General features: G+C 33.4%; 4 protein-coding genes across 4 annotated transcripts; 2 read left to right on the top strand and 2 right to left on the bottom strand.

Annotated features, from left to right (window-relative positions):
- Nucleotides 1–939: 939 nt before the first annotated feature.
- Nucleotides 940–5,009, top strand: LOC106393467 (nucleolar protein 14-like). The gene is made up of 13 exons (XM_013834169.3): nt 940–1,402; nt 1,485–1,647; nt 1,738–1,778; nt 1,859–1,918; nt 2,010–2,132; nt 2,216–2,344; nt 2,431–3,096; nt 3,201–3,393; nt 3,479–3,672; nt 3,757–3,861; nt 3,963–4,102; nt 4,194–4,472; nt 4,553–5,009. Exons 1-13 carry the CDS (start codon nt 1,055–1,057, stop codon nt 4,824–4,826), a joined length of 2,715 nt encoding a protein of 904 aa, XP_013689623.2. The 5' UTR covers nt 940–1,054; the 3' UTR covers nt 4,827–5,009.
- Nucleotides 5,010–8,423: 3,414 nt separating this feature from the next.
- On the top strand, nt 8,424–9,917 carry LOC106420460. The gene is made up of 2 exons (XM_022708497.2): nt 8,424–8,890; nt 9,457–9,917. Exons 1-2 carry the CDS (start codon nt 8,693–8,695, stop codon nt 9,793–9,795), a joined length of 537 nt encoding a protein of 178 aa, XP_022564218.2. The 5' UTR covers nt 8,424–8,692; the 3' UTR covers nt 9,796–9,917.
- Nucleotides 9,918–12,866: 2,949 nt separating this feature from the next.
- On the bottom strand, nt 12,867–13,831 carry LOC106420453. Its single transcript, XM_013861291.3, has one exon. It carries the CDS (start codon nt 13,395–13,397, stop codon nt 13,113–13,115), a length of 285 nt encoding a protein of 94 aa, XP_013716745.1. The 5' UTR covers nt 13,398–13,831; the 3' UTR covers nt 12,867–13,112.
- A 1,345-nt stretch (nt 13,832–15,176) lies between these two features.
- Nucleotides 15,177–17,640, bottom strand: LOC106393461 (ACT domain-containing protein ACR4). The gene is made up of 6 exons (XM_013834163.3): nt 17,382–17,640; nt 17,006–17,078; nt 16,859–16,904; nt 16,660–16,774; nt 16,509–16,576; nt 15,177–16,420 (listed from the first exon to the last, which is right to left on the bottom strand). The coding sequence occupies exons 1-6, from the start codon at nt 17,383–17,385 to the stop codon at nt 15,353–15,355; spliced, it is 1,374 nt and encodes a 457-aa protein (XP_013689617.2). The 5' UTR covers nt 17,386–17,640; the 3' UTR covers nt 15,177–15,352.
- Between the last annotated feature and the right edge of the window lie 2,394 nt (nt 17,641–20,034).

Genomic DNA, 20,034 nt, shown 5'->3' with positions numbered 1-20,034 from the left:
TTAAATTGAAGTAGTGGTATAAGTAGTTGATCATACTACCATATCACAATTTTGTTTCCTCCGGTGATTGGATCATTTATGAAATCACTAACATCGTCCTCCAAAGTTTCATTTTAAGGGGTTCATAAATTGGAATAAAGCCCAATGTGGAGAAAAAAAATGAAATGAATTAAAATAGATTTGAATTGCATAATAAAGTGTCATGAGGAACCTATCCAGACCATTGGTGACACTTGACAAAAACACTAGAAATTAAAATAATCTGGTCGCTATTGGGTGAGGTATGCATGCACACTCAGTCAAACTTGTTGTTGCTTCAAAATGGGAAATAGATAATCACAAAAATTTATACATTTATAACTAGAATTTAATTATAAAACATGCATGATTTTAAAGCAAGGGAGTATAAAATAGTAACTACAATACTAAATTTAGAATCTTCAAATCCAAATACAAACTTGAAAAAAATCCAACCTCGAGTCATACGAGGATAACTAACATATTTCTTTAATTAAATGAGTTATGTTTGACCTCACTTCATACGAGTATATCTTGGAGCACACAAATTATGTTGATATCATCTTCCAGTTCGAGGGATTTACATATTTGTCATCTTCACGTTTTACTATTTTAAGTTATGTTAAATATCACAAGGCCAGTAGCAATAATAAGTAGTGTTGGGTTGGGACCTACGACTTGATGATCAATGAGTTCATACATGATTGCTCAAAAAGTTATCATAAAAATAGAAAAAGACTGAGCTATTAGATAGAAAATATGGACATCTATCTATCCCACTGTTGTGGTTGATTCTTGTTCAACAAAACTGGGCCACAGCCCACAAGAGAATATAGGCTTATAGGCCCAATTAAATTCGAACCAAACCGGTTTGTCTTCTTCCTATTTCAAACGTCACTGAGCTTCTTTATTCGATACTCTTTAAAAGAAGAAAAAATTAAAGTCCCAACCAAAACCCTGGTCGATATCTCGTAAAACCCTAGACGCCGCCGCCGCCACCACCACCACCGCCGCCGAGGAAGCTTGATTGAAAGCCATGGGGAAGAAGAAGAACCAATCTAATAAGAAACCAGACAAACAAGGCGGTAAAAAGATGGGACCAGACGCAGTGGCCATGAAAGCCAAGGCCAAGAAGGCGGACAACCCATTCGAATCGATCTGGGCTCGCCGCAAGTTCGACGTCCTCGGGAAGAAGCGCAAAGGCGAGGAACGCCGCGTGGGTCTCTCCAGGTCCCGCGCCGTCGACAAGAGGAAGAACACGCTGCTTAAAGAGTACGAGCAGAGCTTGAAGTCTTCGGTTTTTATGGATAAGCGTATCGGAGAGCATGATAACGAGCTTGGGGAGTTCGATAAAGGTGTAATCCGATCTCAGAGAGCTCGTCAGGTATAAGAGAGAGAGAGAGCCCATGTGCTTTGATTGAGTAGGCAAAGTTTTGATCTTTTTGTTTTGTTTTTGTTATTGGTAGTTGAAAGCGAAGAAGAGTATGTATAACTTGTCTGATGGGGAGGAAGATGTTTATGGAGATGGTGCTCTTGGTGAATCTTCTTCTGCAAGGGATGATTTTGATTCTGTACATTTGTCTGATGAAGATCTTCGGGATGATGGTGTTGAAGACGCTGGATCAATGAGTATGTTCATTGAGTTTGTTTACCTTTTAATTGTGTATGTGATGAGCATTGAGAAAAGCTAATGTTTTCTCAAACCATTTCTTGTAATAGGAGTGAGGCATCGGCACAAAGACTCGCCTGAAGAGGAAGAGGTGAGAACAGATCTTTTGAGTGTGATTATACCTCACGTTAGGCTTTGCTGATGTTTTTTTTTTTTGGATTCTCTCTGCAGAGGCGTAAGAGCAAGAAGGAAGTCATGGATGAGATCATCATGAAGAGCAAACTTGGCAAGGTGGGTATTCTACTGTTTTCCTTGTTATCTTTCTCATGGGAGTTGTCAATTTATAGTTGTTAACTTGTTTTGTATTTTTGTGGGGGTTTAGATGGAGAAAGCTAAGCACAAGGAGGAAAAGGAGAAGTTGTTGGATGATCTGAATAAAGAACTCATGTCCTTGGAAAACTCTGACGCGATGAAGAGTTTAACTCAAGATTTTACCGTCAAAGACGTAAACGATTACTACATTTTGCAAGTGTTTTGTGTTATTTAGGCGAGTTTTCTTATGTTTGATGTAATCCCTTTTGTCTGCAGGAGCCACATGATAAATATGCAATGTATATGGATGATTTGGCGTCGGATCGTCGTGGTCGTCCTACTGATAGAACAAAGACACCTGAAGAAATTGCCCAGGAAGAGCGTGAAAAGTTGGAGGAACTTGAGGTAAAGAAGGGTTCTGTTCTGATTGTGTTGTCAAGGTCTTATGGTCGACGTTATTTGATCTAGATGCAATTTTTTAACACTCTTAGGAAAAACGTAAGAAGAGGATGCAAGAAACTGATGATTTGAGCGACGAAGATGAGGAAACTGGTGGTGAGGAATCATCGAAGAGGCTAAGAGTCATCTCTGGCGATGATCTTGGTGATTCCTTCTCAGTTGATGCGGAGCAGCCTAAAAAGGGATGGATTGATGAAGTTCTTGAACGAGAGGGTGATGATGAGGATTCAGAAAGTGAAGGAGAGGAAGAAGATGATGATGATGATGATGAGGAGTCAGATGGGGGTGATGAGAAACAGAGAAAGGGTCATCCTTTAAAGGACTGGGAACAAAGTGATGATGAGCTAGAGGCAGAGCTGGAAGGTGATGATGATGATGATGAAGATGATGATGAAGAAGAAGATGATGATGATGAAGAAGAAGAAGCGGAGCCAATAGTGCACAAAAAGTCAAAGAAAGACTCTTCTGCTCCAACTAAAGGAAAAGGGTCATCTGGAACAGTGAAACAATCAACCAACATGAAGAAATTGAGTTCAACGCAACATGATATTCCTTACGTGATTCATGCTCCAAAGAGTTTCGAGGAATTAATTGCTCTAGTGGAAGATCGATCTAATGCAGATGTTGTTACAATTGTAAACCGTATCCGGACAACAGATTCAATTAAGCTTGCAGCTGAAAACAGGAAAAAAATGCAGGTAATCTTTTATTTTGCACTCGGAGATAACATTACCGTTTACCTGTTTGCTGGTTTAAGTTTTCAGACCCTTGATTTTGTTTGTTGTTGTTGTCTGCCACGTAGGTCTTTTATGGTATTCTCCTGCAGTATTTTGCCGTTCTTGCAAACAAGAAGCCATTGAACATTGAGCTACTAAACATGCTTGTCAAACCTTTGATCGAGATGAGCGGGGAGATTCCCTACTTTGCTGCAATCTGTGCTCGACAACGGCTTCTGAAGACCCGTGCACAATTTTGCGAGGCTATCAAGAATCCAGGTTTGTGTTGCTTCAATAGCCTGTAGTTTTAGTGTCTTGTAAGATGCATTATTTTTCCTTAACAAGTTCAGAAACATTCTTGCAGAGGATGGATGCTGGCCTTCCTTAAAAACCTTGTTTCTCTTGAGGCTTTGGTCCATGATTTTTCCGTGCTCTGACTATCGTCATGCTGTGATGACCCCTTCGATATTGTTGATGTGTGAATATCTCATGCGCTGCCCCATCTCCTCTGGTCGTGATATTGCCATAGGTTCCTTCTTGTGCTCCATTGTTCTCTTGGTAAGGAGACGTTGATCCCAACCTCTTTTCCTCTGCTATTTACATTTTTTTCAATTTTTCTCATGTAAACAAAATTAACTGTAGGTTGCTAAACAATCCAAAAAGTTTTGCCCTGAAGCCATACTATTTATCCGGACTCTTCTGATGGCTGCTTCAGACAAAAATTTACCACCATCTGAAGAATCTGAGGTACATTCGTTTTTATATTTGTGCTTATGACTCGAGAACTCAAGATGCGCATAGGCAAGTGATGTTACCAAGCTGATGAACTGTTGTGTATCTTGTTACAGTTTTATCATTTCATGGAGTTAAAAACGCTGACTCCATTCCTGTGCATACAAGACGACGTAAAGGAGGTTGTGCCATTAAACTTCTTAAAGATAATGGATCAGCCTGCAGACTCTCCATATTTCAGCTCTGATGAATTCAGGTCTGTTGTCTCTTCTGTAATCAATTTTTAGTTTAAGATAACACAAGAGTGGAAGTGTGTGTAATACTTTTGGCGTTTGGTGATGAAACAGAGCAAGCATCCTTTCAAGTGTGGTGGAGACTCTCAGAGGGTTTGTGGAGATAAATGGAGGTTTGAGTTCCTTTCCAGAGATGTTCATGCCCATCTCAACTTTACTACACCAAGTTGGGAATCAAGAAAAGATCCCACAGACTCTTAGGGAGAAGTTAGAGGATGCCGCAGAGCTAATCGAAAAGAAAACTGAGGAGCATCAGAAGCAACGCAAACCACTCGCTATGCGTAAGCAAAAGCCAGTGGCCATCAGAATGGTCAATCCCAAATTTGAAGAGAAGTAAGTCTCTTTCTCCTCAATCAGTTGTACTTACATTAGGATGATTGTTATAACGGTGAGTATATATGTTTGTTGTGCAGCTTTGCCAAAGGCAGGGATTACGATCCAGACAAGTACCGTTCAGACATGAAAAAGTTGAAGAAGAAGCTAAATGAGGAAAGGAAAGGAGTAGTGCGAGAGCTGCGCAAAGACAGCTACTTCATGAGCGATGTGAAAGCAAAAGAAAAGGCTGTGCATGAGCAAGAGAGGGCAGAGAAACATGGCAAGAATCTGGCTTTCCTTCAAGAACAAGAACATGCCTTCAAGTCTGGACAACTTGGTAAAGGCAAAGGCAACAAGAAGAGAAAGCGTTAGATAACCATTATCAACTACTTTTTGGTGCTGTTTTTATTGGATTTTTCTTTTTATTGGATAATTGAGAAAAATTGAGTTATATTCCTAAGAATTCCAAGAAAATGCTTTATGCTTACTAATAACATTGTTTTTGGTAAAAGTGTTAGGATTAAAACTTGTCCTTATATGAAATTGGTTTCGATATGACTTATGCGCAAAAGCGGGGAGATATTCCGCGACCAACTGGAATTTGGTTGCCATGTTAATGCATTTGAGTACTACAAATTTAAGCGATTTTGTTATTTCTGTACGGACTTTCTCCTTCATCATCATGCTTCCTTCATGCCATGATTTAAGCCATGTTCTTTCGTTTTGTATTTGGTTGCAGCATCTTGATGTTTAAATGTTTTGTTTGAACATTATTGCATCAACATCTAAATAATGTATGTGGTTGTATGTACAAAAAGTCTAGATATTTTGTGGGATGCAAGATTTTGGACCGTAAAATCCAAAAGATTTAAATACCTTAAATACAAATATAAAAATAAATTTGATTAACTACTATAATTATTAAACAATACTTCAAAACCATAAAATCATATTTTTGCCAAAATCACAATTTCAAATTTCCTGCCAAACTCACAAAAACAGATTTTTTTATCTTCTACTAAAACCATAAAATCCAGGTTTCCCACCAAAACTATAAAATCAAGGTTTTTACTCACTAAATCAATTTTTCAAAACAACAAAATCGAATTTTTCGATGAGAACTATACAATCAGGAGTTTCTGCCAAATCCATAAATCAGATTTTTCCTACAAAATCACAAAATTGAATTTTCTCTCCAAAAAAATTTAAAATTTCCACCAAACCGAAAAATCTGAATTTTCCCGCTAAACATAAATTATATTCAAGTTTAATTATATTTATTTTAGTTTAATAAAAATACTATAAATAATAATTTCATGATTTTAATAATAGATTTTTAGTTAATAATATAAGCTTAAAATAATTTGTAGTTAACTCAGCTTAGCACTGTATTTTTAGTTTTGGTTTGGAATGAGTTTAATCAGTATATAAAAATTTATTTTTCAGGTTATCTTATAAGTTAGTTCAAAATTACTCACATTAAATAATTTATTAATTGGATTTAAGTGAATTGGACGAGTTCTGAATTTTCCCTAGTGCTAAGATGATAAGTGTTATAAAATTTAAGAGAAAAACTCTAAGATAATCTTAAAATGTTTTTTTTTATCATAAAATAGCAAAAACAAGGATCAAAATGACTAAGTAGGGTTATTGGTTGTTGTATTTTAAAGGGTTTAAAAATCCGAACTAAATCTAGTATTATTGGTTCTATAATTTTAAAATTAGTATTAAAATCATGTGTTATTGGTTTACTGATTCATAAATTTTATATCAAATCAAGTATTATTCAATCGTACGGATTTACTAATATATTTGATTTTATAATAGATTTGAATGATTTTTTTTGGATTTTTTAGTTAAAAATACAAAGACTCAAATCCGAAGAGAAACCTCTGGATTTGATTATTTTACTTAGATTTTATATGGATTTCTAAATCAATCAAAATATATAAACCAATAACAATCATTAAAAAGTAATTGACAATTATATCCATACTTTAAAGATATATTAAAATATACAAATTTTTATATAACTTTTGAAAAATCATTTTTTTATTTTCTAGAAAATATTAAAAACTTCTTTCTGAATTTTTTTCGCAAATTTTTTTCTTTTGAAATTTTCCTTTTTAGTTTTTTTTTTCAATAATTTTAATAAATAAATTTTCTTGAATAGAAAGCATTCCTGAGTAAGTATGATATTTTCGAATTTTATTTTAGGAAGACTTTCTTACAGTGTAAAATATATTTTTAAATATGAGTTTAGAAAAATCTTCCAGAAGTATAGTATCTTTTTAAAAGTTAGAAAGATCTTGATAAATATGTATAACTAGGTTCTTTGTCCGCACATGTGAGCATAATTGTTTTTATAGATATTTATTAACATATATACTATTAAATTTAAAGATCAAAATTTTGAAGTCAAACATTAAATTTATAATCTTTTTATGAATCTTTTAATTTCTTAATATTTATCTTTTATTAATTTTAAAACATTATTTTTTGATAGCAATGTCAATATCTTATTATTTTTAAAATATCTTATTATCTTTAAACAATTTTTATTATATTAATTTATAACCAATGATATAATTAAAGAAAAATATGTATAACTGCTAATACAAAGTGATGTTATTAAACCAAATCATTGAAATTACCAAAACCTACAAAATCTTCAAATAAATGAAAAGCAAAAAAATGTTCAACCTAACCCAACTTTACATATTATATTAATCAAAGTAAATAAAATGATTGAATTTTATAAAAAAAAAACTTTGAGCAACTTTGAATTTTATAATTATATTGTGAATACATACTCAAACATGTTAATAAATAAAACATTAATATATAATGTATAAGTTAAGAACCTTTGTTATCTATTCTTATATACAATTCTAAATGCTATAATAGAGGGGAAAATATGTTATAATCAATCTCTATTTTTCATTTAAAATAGAAACATGTTATTTTCTTCTAAATATACAATATTTTTCAGTATAAAAAAATAATTTTTATTTTTAAAATAGTCTTTTAACTTTCAAACTTTAATAAATATAACTAAAACAAGTAATTTGGAAAAATACATTTTTTCTATAAAAATATAATCACATTTTTCTTTACATAATAGTCTTTTGAATAAAATTGTAATTTAAAAAAAAAGTTATCATTCTCTGAAATTCTTGAAAAAAATAGAAGTAAGTAGAGTTAATTTTAAATTAATATTGTGAAAATATTCTCTTTTGGAAACATATATTTTGAAATATTTTAAGAAGATAATTATGTTCCCAATAAAAAATATTTAACAAATCACGAATAGCAAAAAAATATAAATAAAATTTATTGTTATTACTCAGATACATCTTTTTAGTATTTTAAAACTAAAATAAATTTAATAATTTAGAAAACATATTTATAATATTAATAACTATTTTAATATTTTAGTATAATGATAAATCTAATTATTATATGTATATATATAATACTAATTATAAAAAGTGAATAAGAAAGAAAGATGTAGATAAACACAAAATAAATAAATGAAATTATCTTTTCTTTTTTTCAAAAACATTTTCCATTTATTGTTTTGAGATAATTTTATAATATTAATTTGTAATCAGAAAAATAATGAATTATATTTTAATTATAGTTTAATTAAAATTATTTATTAAAACTAATGACTTAGTCCTAAAATTATGAAAAATGTGACAAATAAACAAATTCACTTCTCAAATTATAGTATAGATATCTTCATAAAATTTATTAATGCTTTCACAAAGGCGTAATAAATGTATTATATTTATAACTAATAAATTTAGTTACCTACCCCATGGAATCTGAACACATTAAACATTGTAATCTAAAAGTGTAACTGACTAAGAAAAAGAAAAAAAAATTAATATCTGTGAGATTATATTTTTGGGGGAAATTATAACAGAGCCCTTCGCAAGTCAGTTATGATGTTTAACACAATGACTTTTGTGTAATGATTCTCCTTTGAATGTTGAAAGTTGATTATCTTAAAATAGAATTAAATATTTAGAAATCATACGATACTAATAACAGTTTTCACCAAGATTGACCAAGAAAAAGATACTAATCCAGTGAAATGACCAAAATTCCTTGTTAATATAGATTTTTTACCTTCTATCCATAATTTTAATGTATATATAAAGATACTCAAGTAGAACAGCAATATGAATACTAACAATAGAGGTTGAGGGAAATAAATTCTCTGGTAAATCATGACTTCTTCCTCTAATTGTTTTTTTCTTGTTTCACTGGTAGTCTTGTTACTATTTTTCTTAGGATCTACTTTGACCATGGCCTCAACAAAAGACATTGATTCCATATGCAATGATTCTTTTGTCCATAACCATAACAAAACATTATGCCTGCAAACGCTCACAGCGTATCCTCCCGCCGTCTCTGCAACTAACATGGTATATTACTATCTAACCCCTCATTTATTTTCTATCTTGGTCCAACAATTCTGTTATTTGTTTTTGATTTGATATTACACCAAAAATTTACATTCAAAAGATTTAAATTTCTTTGTCTAATTTATGATCTAATTGTTTTAAACGGAGATAAAAAAATTAAGAGAAAATCCTACAAATAAATTATAAAATAGGCAATTAACTATTTTGCAGTCTTGTGTTTTAGATTCCAGTTTTCTTTGTGTTGGGAGGAGATAAAAAAGATGTTAGGTTTTAAGATTCATGTTAATCTATAAGAGTTAAAAAAATTAGTATTTGATAAATTCATTGATTTTACTGGTATGAAATCTGACATATTTGCTTATTTATTAAATTAATTATTTTTTAACAAGCGCATTGGAGTGTTACAAAAAAAAACCAACGTATTGGTGAAAAAGTGTTTGGGAAAACGTAAGAGCTTTATTTTGTAAATACGTAATCACTATTATGCAAAAAAGTTTGTAGCATATTTATTATTCCTGAAAAATTACAATTCTCAGTAAAATTTTGTTTTTTTTTTTAATATATAGGTCAATCTTGTAAAAGTCACAGTCGATCTTGTAAGGACACAAGCTAAAAAAAGGGCAGGTTTCGTTGCCGGATTGGAAAAAGAGCCTACATTTAATAAAACGATGTGCTATGAATCATATATCTCAATAGTGGATAATTTTAGAAGTGCTCAATTAGAAATTGAGGATAACGATGCGCAGACTGCAAGCTATGATATCATGGTTAGTTTTGACCAAACAAAAATCGTGAAGGATCAAGTCGGAAAGAACACAGACAAGGCCTCAAAGAGGCTTATGGAGATGACATTGGTCATGGAGGATTTCATTGCTATAGCTGTTGGAGCCATCAACAGAATATGACGCAATTATTGAACTTTTCATGTGCTCAAATCCCAAAAGATAATATTTAAATTTGAAATATGACTATAAATTTCAACTCTGATTAATAAATGCAGCATATCGATAATATTGGTAATACTAAATGTTCACGTGAAACTCATATAAACATGCATGTGTTATTTTCTTGCTTAGTTTGCTCTCTAGCGGTTTAACTTCACACCTTACAATTAACATATCAGTTTAGCTTCAACTCTACAATAGAGGTAAGAATCAACAGGGGATCCCAAAAAGGAGAATCATAGAATTAAGGAAACAAAATATGAAATGCTTCAAAAAATAATTGTTAAGGGAATACATTTGACAAGAAAAGTGCCTTCTCCGAACGACGGTATTGTCGGTTGTGAGATCCTCGTCGTGCTGCCGGCTAGGAGTTTTTTGGGTTAGCTAGCGAGTTCGGATTATGATTCTTTGGACAGTTTGTGACGTTTAAGTTCTCTAGAAGCTACAGGAGCTGTGTGTTTCAAGGTTTAAGAACATCTTTCTCTCCAGTAGCTCGTGGCGACTGGTAGCTCTCTCTGTTGTCGACTCGTTTTCTAGTCCTCCGCGCTAAAGTTAAAGTATTGTCCAAAGTCAGCTTCTTCCTTGCTTCATTTAGTTATTTCGTTGCTTAGATTATTTCTGTTTAGTTTAATAACATTCTTCTACTACTAGTTTACTGTGTTTTGTTTATGTAGAATTGAAAATTTGGGATAATAATTTAACATTTTACTAAAAACAAAGAAAAAATGTTACAAAGAATTCAGTTGTTTCAAATTACAAATGATATCTATCACACAAACTATTAAAGATTAATGGAAATGGGTAAATAAGTTACATAAAACATAAGGCTCGTTAATACTGTGATATAACAAACTAAGTTCCACATTGGAGAATTAGAGAAGGATAGTCTAATATATAAAGAGATGTCCAACTCTAATAGTACGAGGCCTTTTGGAAAGGAGCCCAAAAATAAATCCATGCGGACCAGCCTATTAGAACCAAAGTTGACAATATCGTACTAATCAAACAATACAGAGTTGGACATAGGCTCACACAATTACAATAATTGGTATCAGAGCGCGGTTGACGAAAAATCCGCAAGAAGACCAAAATACCCTTCAAGTAGGAACGAGAGCCATCTAATTAGGATTGGGAGGTATGTGGCAGAGATCAAGTCAAAAGATTATGGAAGTCAGTTGTAGGACACGAGATGAATGTGATCCTTAGTTTGAGGAGGAGAATGTGATATAACAAACTAAGTCCCACATTGGAGAATTAGACTATTAGACAAGGATAATCTAATATATAAAGAGATATCCAACTCTAATAGTACGAGGCCTTTTGGGAAGAAGCCCAAAAGTAAATCCATGCGGACCAGCCTATTAGGTCCAAAGTGCACATTATCGTACTAATCAAACAATACAGAGTTGGACATGGGCTTACACAATTACAACAAATACGAAATCCAAATATTTTGGTTCAAATTTTCTTGTTTAACTTGCGAATTTATATGAGTGTTGCCAACACTGTGTTTGGCCTCTTTATTGAAAAAGCTAAACATATAGGTTATAAACTCATGCAGATATGTAGTATATCTCCAGTAAACTTACGGTCTTTATACAAGAAATTAGTTCATTACTTATTTTAATTTATGTTGTTGTTTTTTGTTGTGTATTTTCTATTATCTTTGTGAGTTAAAGTCTCGAGTAGGACTGGGTAAATAAACCGAATCCGAAAACCCAAACCGTATCCGATCCGATATAAATGAATCTGAACCGATCCAAAACCGACATAAATATCGAATGGATCATGTTTTATGGTATTTCGGGTTATGGATATTATCCGAACCCGAACCTAAATGGATATCCGATAGAACCCGAAATATTCAAACCCCAAAATTTTTTTGTACCAAACATATGATCTCAATTCCTAATATGTATTCAAAATATATTAAGATATATTGAACATCTAAAATACTTATCTATTATATGAATGTTGGTGGTTTTATTACATAAAGGTTGATGGTTGAATGCGGCTGTTGAATCTTGAAATATTTAGATTTAGATTTTGTTTTCATTAAAAAATGTTTCTTATTTCATGAGAATTTAGTTTTCATTTTATGCTTTTCTTTATTTGGCTTTTTTTTATCAATAAATATTTCTTTTGTTTGATTTTGAATGATCACGTTTGATATTCTTTTCTTATTTTTGAATCTTTTTTTACTTTGTTTTTATTACAAAAAGGTACAAATTAGGTATTTTAAACTCGAATAACCGATTTTACTTATGTTTTGGTTATAAAGTATGTATAAATCAGATATTTTTAAACCAAAGAACCGATTGAGAACCGAACCCGGAAGTACATTGGATTATACTGGTTCTTTGAAGATTTGTTAATACGAAATACAAATATTTTCGGTTCAAATTTCTTGTTTGCGAATTTATGAGTGTTGGCCTCTTTAACGAAAAAGCTAAACGCATATATATATGTTATAAAACTCATTTAAATATGTATTATGTCTCTAAATAAACTTAGGGCCTTTATACAAGAAATTATGTTATTACACATTTTCATTTATGTTGTTGTTTTCTGTTGTGTATTATCTTTGTGGTACCCTACTTGACTTAGGTGTGATTTGCTATGCTGGTTCAGGAATATATAGAGAACATTGAGTTTAAGAACTCCTTATACGTTTTTCTTATTTTTATACTCTGTCTTTGTTGACGAATGACGATGTTGGTTTGATTTCTTACATTCATGTGATCCAAACGTTGGTGTCACAGACTCACTAGTCGAGGTCTCCTTTAGCCCTCAACTTGTGGACACGATGATATGTGGTCCGCCCAACAAAGAAAAACAATAAAAACAGATACTTGATGTACAAGCCAATATAGCCTTCTATCTCCCCCCCCCCCCCCCCCCCCCCCCCAAAATCAACCTAACTATAAGGGGAGGGGGTCGTCTTGTTCTTCTTCTTGGTATTCACATGCTTTGTAAAATCCACGGATAAAAATAAACTTTGGGAAACATTGTGTGTCAATGGACAAGGATACTTGATGCTCAATAAGAAAATATTATAACATATTAGTACGTGTACATTATATATATTAATAAATGATGTTAACAAAACCAAAAGGTCGAGAGAGGAAATGACGAGATCCTCGGCACCTTTGTGAAAATGTGAATCTGAATAGAGACAATGATGACAGTATTTGAATCTAGATGGTTAATGAGTTGACATGGAGAACACTGTCATTGCAAGAAGAAAACAAAGCCTAAGAGATTGGAAAGAGAAAGAGTCAGCGAGAGCTGGCGGTTGGGTTAGGTTGAAGCATTGAAGGAGGGACGAGTGGGGACAATAGAGGGATCGGATCTGTGCTGTTTTGACATAACGCAGACGTGGAGGCGCCAGTCGTAGAAGGAGGAGCTTCCTTAGAAGGAGGAGGTCTTGGTGGTAATAAGAGAGGACAGGGAGCTCGTCGCTGCAGCCGGCAGCTTAGAGATCGCCGGAAAACGCAGTCGTCGTTGTGAACACTCATCTCAAAACCCGGAAACGGATCTCCTTTACGCCCTGCTTCCTCCATCTTGTTTCTTGTTTCTTGTTTCTTGTTTCTTGATAATAACCAAGTTTATTTTTTCGTGTTTGGGTTTGCGATATCGATATTGATACTGGTGCTTGTTTTTTTGGTTTTCAAAGGGTTCAAAATCTCTTTTTAAAGAGGAAGAAGATTGGTTGCTTAGCTTAAGGATTTTAATAGAGTAATAAGTTGAATGGATAACAATAACAACTAATAAAATCATTTTCCGAAATAAACAAAAAAGGTAAAAAAAAATAGAAATTGGGTGAAAGTGTGCTGTGTGTATTGGCTCAATATGGCAAAAAGCTAAGAATCAATTAGAACTGGTCAACGGTCAATAGTTCGGATAGGTATAATATCTAATTATGTATCATCTGTTACGTAATGTTTAGTGTGTTTTCTTTGTTTGTATATGTTAAGTTTAGTCTTATAGATGAGGGTTAAAATTAGCATGAAGAAGGCGTTATCGTTGTTGTTGTAAACATGTGGCCACGTAGGCGCTTTAGAACATGATTAAGAGCAGGTTCTTAGTTTTTTAAGTTAAAAATTTAGAGACGGTTTCTTATATTCCACTAAGAACTCTACTCTAAGAACCATTTTCCGTTAATAATGCTCTTATCTAGTTTCTTATAAAGAAAAACTCTTCGTGTTTTAATTAAAGTAACTTAGATGTTTTAATATCAAATCATACTTTAAATATATAAATCATTCATATTAAGCGTATAATACAAAATCATAATGCTTATTTTGTGGTTGTGAAGATCGTACAAGTACAGATGATAAAATGATTAATGTGTAATGCCTATAAAATTAAAAATCTGAAGACAATCACTGAAACTTAAAAAGATTTCCTCTGCGATGAAGTATCCTCCACCAACACAGAACAGAAAGCTATGTATCGAGATTGAGAACAAGGGAAGAGAGACGAGTCACATGATACTAATATGTTAGTTTAGTATTTATGTTATAGTGCAAATTAAAAGAAAAAAAAAGATATGTAACATGTAAATTTAACGATGGATGTGTAAAAGAGTGTGGTGTTGACATATGGAAAAATATTGAGTCTTGTTTGTGGTGGGGAGGTTTCACTTTTGTTTGGTCTCTCCTCTCCATGTGACTCACGAATCTTATTATACACACACCATCGACAGAGTTTCAGTAAACACGCCCCCATAAAGTTTTCAGTGACAATACAATATCTCCACAGTCCACACCCTCACATGCCCCTTTTGTTATATATTTTTTATATATGTTTCGTCTCCCATGGTAATCTTTAGTGTATTTTGTAAACTTCCAATTCAAAACCAGTTTTCCAATAAGTAGTTTGTATGGTTTGATAAGCTATCCCATACCTCTTTTGTGGTCTCCATATATGAGTATGCGGCTGCCGCATATAAATTAAATAAAAGTCTCTTAGAATCATTGATCTTTATATAACCCAAGTGATGAGCATTAGTTGTGATGTTCTACCGTTTATCTGCACGTTGTCTTGTCCCTCTAATCTTATTTTTACATTTTGTAATTTCTATTAACATTTCACTATATATTATATGCTCAAACTGAAGAAAAGATACAAAACTACCATATAAAAAACATACATGTCATACAATTAAGAAATTTGTCAAAAAAAAATATTATGAAATTTGTCACCCACCATAATTCTGTCATTATTTTCATTAAGGTCATGAAAACTTTCATTTGACATAAACATTGTAGGCTGCAACATCTAAAGAAGAATCAATGGAGATGATTTTTTATGAGAAGTTGATAATAGATACAGAAGAGTGGAGGTTAACACTTAAATCTTTAGTCATAATATGCCTTACACAACGTTGGATCCTAGACCAAGAACTAAGCTTTTATATCTGGTGAAATATTTACAGATTCTTCTCAAGTTTAAAGAAGCAATTAAAAAAAAACTAGACGAGACTTAATCTCACAGCCTAAGCTAACATGTTCCTTCAAGAGTAAGACCGAACCAAGCCAAAGTTGACAAAAGATTTCGATTTGAAGAGACCCCCAAAGAGGAACCTAGTTGGAGATTCTTGTGAAGGCGGTTTTTGTCTCTGTTGTTGTTCTTCAGGGTTGTTCTTGACTTTGAGGATGGTCTGGCCTATGGTCTGTCTTATAGAATCTATAGTCTTGGCATCAATTGAGTAACCAGACGCATCGCTGACATAGAATGTGTTCAGTGCTTTGCCTCCTTTCGTTTTCACTTCAGCTCTAGTGACCGTTAGACTGTTCTCACGGAATATGCGAGTCACGTTTGACAACAAGCCTACTCTATCCGTCGTGCACAGCTCCAGCTTCAGTCCCTCAGACACTCTTCTGTTGATAGCTGCTTCGAGACACTGTACGACTCTTTGCTTCTCAGCCTCTGACTTCACAGGGGAACCATCTATATGTCTCACATAATACTCCTGATACGCCTCCGTGCCTTCAGTGTCAACGCTTCCATGGAACACCACATACTGCATATCAGTCAACGTGCAGACAGTGTCGAACAGAAGCTTTGGTCTGTCTTTGCACCTAACCGTGACCACTGAGTAATCCTTATCAAGCCAGTTATCAACGCAAACATCCGGTCTCTGCCTCTCATCTTGGATTGAGGATGAATCATCGTCCACCACCGCACGGTGCTCATAGTCTCTGTCTTCAAACATCATCTGATGAAGCCTCCTGTCAGTGTGAACCTCACCGTGAGACAGAACCGTTTTGGCTTCCCTCGGCGTGTTGCTTCCCTTGAGGACGTTCCTGAGAAGGTTCTTGATCCGGGAGAGCCTCTCAGGGTCAGAGATAGCGCACCCGGTTGAGTCATCCGTCACCTGCATCACAGCAGCGGCTCTGGTGTTGTGTGTCCAGACCTCGGCGTTTAGGACGCTGCATCTTAGATGGGTCAGAACAGCTGTCAGTTCAGAGAGTAGACCTGGTCTGTCACAGCCGGTTAGCTCGATGACCGTGCTGTCTGTTGATGGTGTGACACCAATGGTTCTCATGGGAGTGGAGAAACAAGCTTCAGGGCCAAGAGACTGAGAAATTTAACCACATAATTATCATTAGTATCATATAAGATGAAGAGAACCAAATCTTGTTTTTTTTTATAAAAAAAAAACTCACTTTTTGGATGTAGTCTAGAACAACTTCGTCAGTGACTTTGTTGCCATCTTGGTCAGTGACATTAAACACTGCCAAGTGCCAGAGAAAAGATGAGACTCAATTCTTTGTACATATAATAAGTAAAGAGAGGCATTGAGAAAGTGAAGCATACCATCCATGAACCAACCACCATCAGAGGATATATAAGCTTTGGTGATAGTGAGGTTGAGATCAGTGAGGATTTGCACAACTTCAAGAAGAATCCCATATTCATTTGCACTATCCACCTAAGAAACAAAAGAATATGTGTGAGAAAACCAAAAACTTATAGACTATTAAATAAGTATAACCACAAGATAAAAGGATAGTACCCTTATCACAGTGGCGTTCTTGCAAGAGTCATTATCAATCACAACCCTACATAAACAAACAAACCATAGGTTTAATCCAAAATCATATCAGAGATTTATTAATAAAAATTAAAAAAAAAATTAGGAGAAACAAGTTGAAAGTAATACCTGGGTGGGTTCATTCTTCTGATGAGCTTCTCATACTCATCATCCATATCCTGTGAAAAACTCATGCTAACATCTGCAAATCAAAAGATTCCATAAAAACCAAAACTTTCAAAAACCCACAACAAACCAATAAAGTCTCTCTTTTTTGATAAAACCCATTTGCAAAAAAAAAAAAAAAAAAAAAGCTCCTTTCTCTGTTTTTTCTTCTGAACAAAGAGAGAGAGAGAGAGAAGCTACCCTAACAGAGTTACAGGTCAAAAATAACAGAAAAAACCCAGAAGAGAACCATTAAAGGAAGTTTTTGCCCAAACCAAGAAACTGAAACGAGTCAACAACCAGAGAAGAAGAAGAAGAAGCATAAAGAAGGAGACTTTACCCATTATGGTTCCTTTTTAGGGTTATGATTCTCGAGGAAAAGCTAAAGTAGTTTCAGTAAGTTTCGAAGAGGAGAAGATGGAGAAAGACCTACATATATAATGGCCAACCCACAAGATCTTTTCACTCTCTGCAAACTCTTTTTTAATATTATTATTATATTAATCAAAGAGACACGATTCTCCCATAAACCAGCAACTCACACAGAGAAAGTTAATCAAGAAAAAAAAAGGAAAGAGTTTACTGTTTCTTATTATACGGTGAAGGAGAGAAGGGAAAGAAAAGATGGGTGAACTGTAACTCTCCGCTTATTTTAGCCACGTGCGGTCTGTGTATGCTAATATGCGCGTATGAGTTATCATGTTAAATATCATTTTTTTTACCATGTGAATGGTTAATAAATACTGACAAGGTCTCCTCTGATCTGTCACCCAAAGTTCTCGGAGCGGAAGTGAAAATTTAATAAATTTACCGTTTCGAGTTTTAAGCCGATTCTCTGATTCTAAAGATTCATTAAAGATATTGTTGCATCGTATACTTGAGATTCTTATGCAAAGAAATGATATGATTCCATCTTTAATTATGTAACAAAATCTATATATTCCATCTTTAACGAATATTTAAAATATAGAATGTGCCATAAAATCAGTCGCGAATATTTACCTTTTCACTGCTTGTGCAACAAAAGAAATATATATAGCTAATTTCCATTTAAAATCAGGAAATAAAAAACTGCAAATGGGATTTTTAAGAACGACCATATGGGAATAGTGTATCGTATGATTCGTATCAAATTATTGTCGAACATTGTTTTCCTTATATAAGAAACTACACGAGATGCAGAACCATCATAGAAAGGTTCATCTATAGAGTTACGAGATGCAGAACCACCAATTTAATTATATAAGTAGTATATAATGACTTTTTAATTATTCAATATATATTTATTATTTCATAATATGTTATAAACATATAATATATAAAATAATTTTTATATATAATGTTTATCCTGCACAAGGCGCGGATCTTAACCTAGTTTATATTGATAGATAGTACTTTGTTTATGTTAAACGGTAAGAATTTATTTAATAATGCAATTAAACCGAGTGTACGTAGTTAAGCAAAAACGTACTGGTGTTACATACAACGTACGTTCAACAGTTTCATCTAAAGAGTCTGTAATTGTAAGGGAATTAAATACAATCAAGATTCAAGAATTAAGCAATGTTATTGCCACACGTAAATGTGGGAGAGAGGTAGATGTGATATAAAAGGCATATCATAAGTTCATAACGTGAAATAATAACGCTTACAGTGAGTAAACAGGGAGGAAATAATAACGCTTACTCTTTGTTTTTACAAAAAAAAAAAGTACATTCGTTACGTACTATTGACCGTACCACCATATCTCTTTCCCAATATATATTCTCATAAAAAAAAATTCTTTATAAAATGTTTATTATTATCCTATATTCTTACTCTATTACTGGTACAGATACCATATTATGAATACATGAGATTTGAAATCCCCCAGCATTTTCCGTGTTCTTCAACAACCGAAACTATCGAATTTAGTTATGTGTGAATTTTACACACACCATTTGTGTTCCATTTTTTGTCCTTTAAAAAGACTAGTAATAAAATACTATTATTTCGTAGACTTTGGACTATGTGTTTTCGTAACATATATAGTGATTGCTTGAAAATATAAGCTGAACTACAAATTCTCGTGATGGAAAAGAAACTATTTTTGTCGTCTGCTGTGTCGTGTATGTGTCGCGTAGCCGGATGAGGAGCTGAAATGACCGACTACGCTTGACCGTAACGTGTCCTTCACTTTCAGCGAAGTTGATACGGGCCAACATTTTTGTCGTCTGCTGCGATAGCTTGGGTTTTGTTTCGTCGACGTCCTCCTCCAGTGGAGCTCCGGAGTGTGTGCCTGACGCTCTGTCGATGCCTGCTTGGAGCCACTTCGGTGAGTGTTTGATTGAACTTGCCTTCAGGCTATTCTCTTGCTTTCTGATTAGTTCTCCAGAGCAAGAAGCGCTTAGGATTGGGAGCTTAGCTTGCTGTCTTTTGTCCTTTAATGTTTATTAACTTCAAGTACCAGTGTCGGAAAGCTTGGACTTAATCACTTAGGTTCTTTAGGGTTTTTTTTAAACTTTTTGCGGCCCTCAAGATCCTGATAAGCTGAGAAGCAGATATTGGTTTCAATTGTATTGTAACCAAATTTTCATTATGTTTAATGATATTTACAATTTAGCAAAACAAAAGAAACTATTTTGATGTTTTCTTATCATATTAGTTAAGAATCTTGTTATGTATGTATAACAAACTATAAAGATTGCTTCATTACAACAATATAAAATACGTGAGATTCAAACTGATTTTCTCTTATAAATACTTGAAAACAAAACTTACCGATAGAGTTAAACACTTAGTAAGAAGAATTTAAATAGGGGTTTGAGAAAGAGTGATTTACATTTAAAGGCAGTTTCTGAGTTTTTATTACACTCAGAGACAGTTTCAACTACTAAGGTAGTTTATCTCAACTAAAACAGAACGAAACATTGGTTTTTCCAACTAGTGGGACCCATACGTTTCTCTTTTTTCTTCTTCTTTTGTTGTTGTTTTTTTTTCTAGCCAAAAATAAA

This window comes from Brassica napus, chromosome A2 (assembly GCF_020379485.1).
Source record: "Brassica napus cultivar Da-Ae chromosome A2, Da-Ae, whole genome shotgun sequence".
In the NCBI taxonomy this organism is placed as follows: domain Eukaryota; kingdom Viridiplantae; phylum Streptophyta; class Magnoliopsida; order Brassicales; family Brassicaceae; genus Brassica; species Brassica napus.
Note: the sequence above shows the minus strand (reverse complement) of the source record. Positions and strands in the feature narration are given on the sequence as shown.

What these genes read in the sequence shown, in the direction of transcription:
- LOC106420460 (XM_022708497.2), top strand. Translation starts at nt 8,693, where the DNA reads ATGACTTCTTCCTCTAATTGTTTTTTTCTTGTTTCACTGGTAGTCTTG. An exon ending in CCGTCTCTGCAACTAACATG is followed by an intron (nt 8,891 to 9,456) that starts GTATATTACTAT and finishes TTTAATATATAG; the next exon opens with GTCAATCTTGTAAAAGTCAC.
- LOC106420453 (XM_013861291.3), bottom strand. Translation starts at nt 13,397, where the DNA reads ATGGAGGAAGCAGGGCGTAAAGGAGATCCGTTTCCGGGTTTTGAGATG.
- LOC106393461 (XM_013834163.3), bottom strand. An exon ending in AGAACGCCACTGTGATAAGG is followed by an intron (nt 16,775 to 16,858) that starts GTACTATCCTTT and finishes TTTGTTTCTTAG; the next exon opens with GTGGATAGTGCAAATGAATA. An exon ending in TTCTAGACTACATCCAAAAA is followed by an intron (nt 16,421 to 16,508) that starts GTGAGTTTTTTT and finishes TAAATTTCTCAG; the next exon opens with TCTCTTGGCCCTGAAGCTTG.
- LOC106393467 (XM_013834169.3), top strand. Translation starts at nt 1,055, where the DNA reads ATGGGGAAGAAGAAGAACCAATCTAATAAGAAACCAGACAAACAAGGC. An exon ending in CGAGGCTATCAAGAATCCAG is followed by an intron (nt 3,394 to 3,478) that starts GTTTGTGTTGCT and finishes ACATTCTTGCAG; the next exon opens with AGGATGGATGCTGGCCTTCC. An exon ending in CACCATCTGAAGAATCTGAG is followed by an intron (nt 3,862 to 3,962) that starts GTACATTCGTTT and finishes ATCTTGTTACAG; the next exon opens with TTTTATCATTTCATGGAGTT.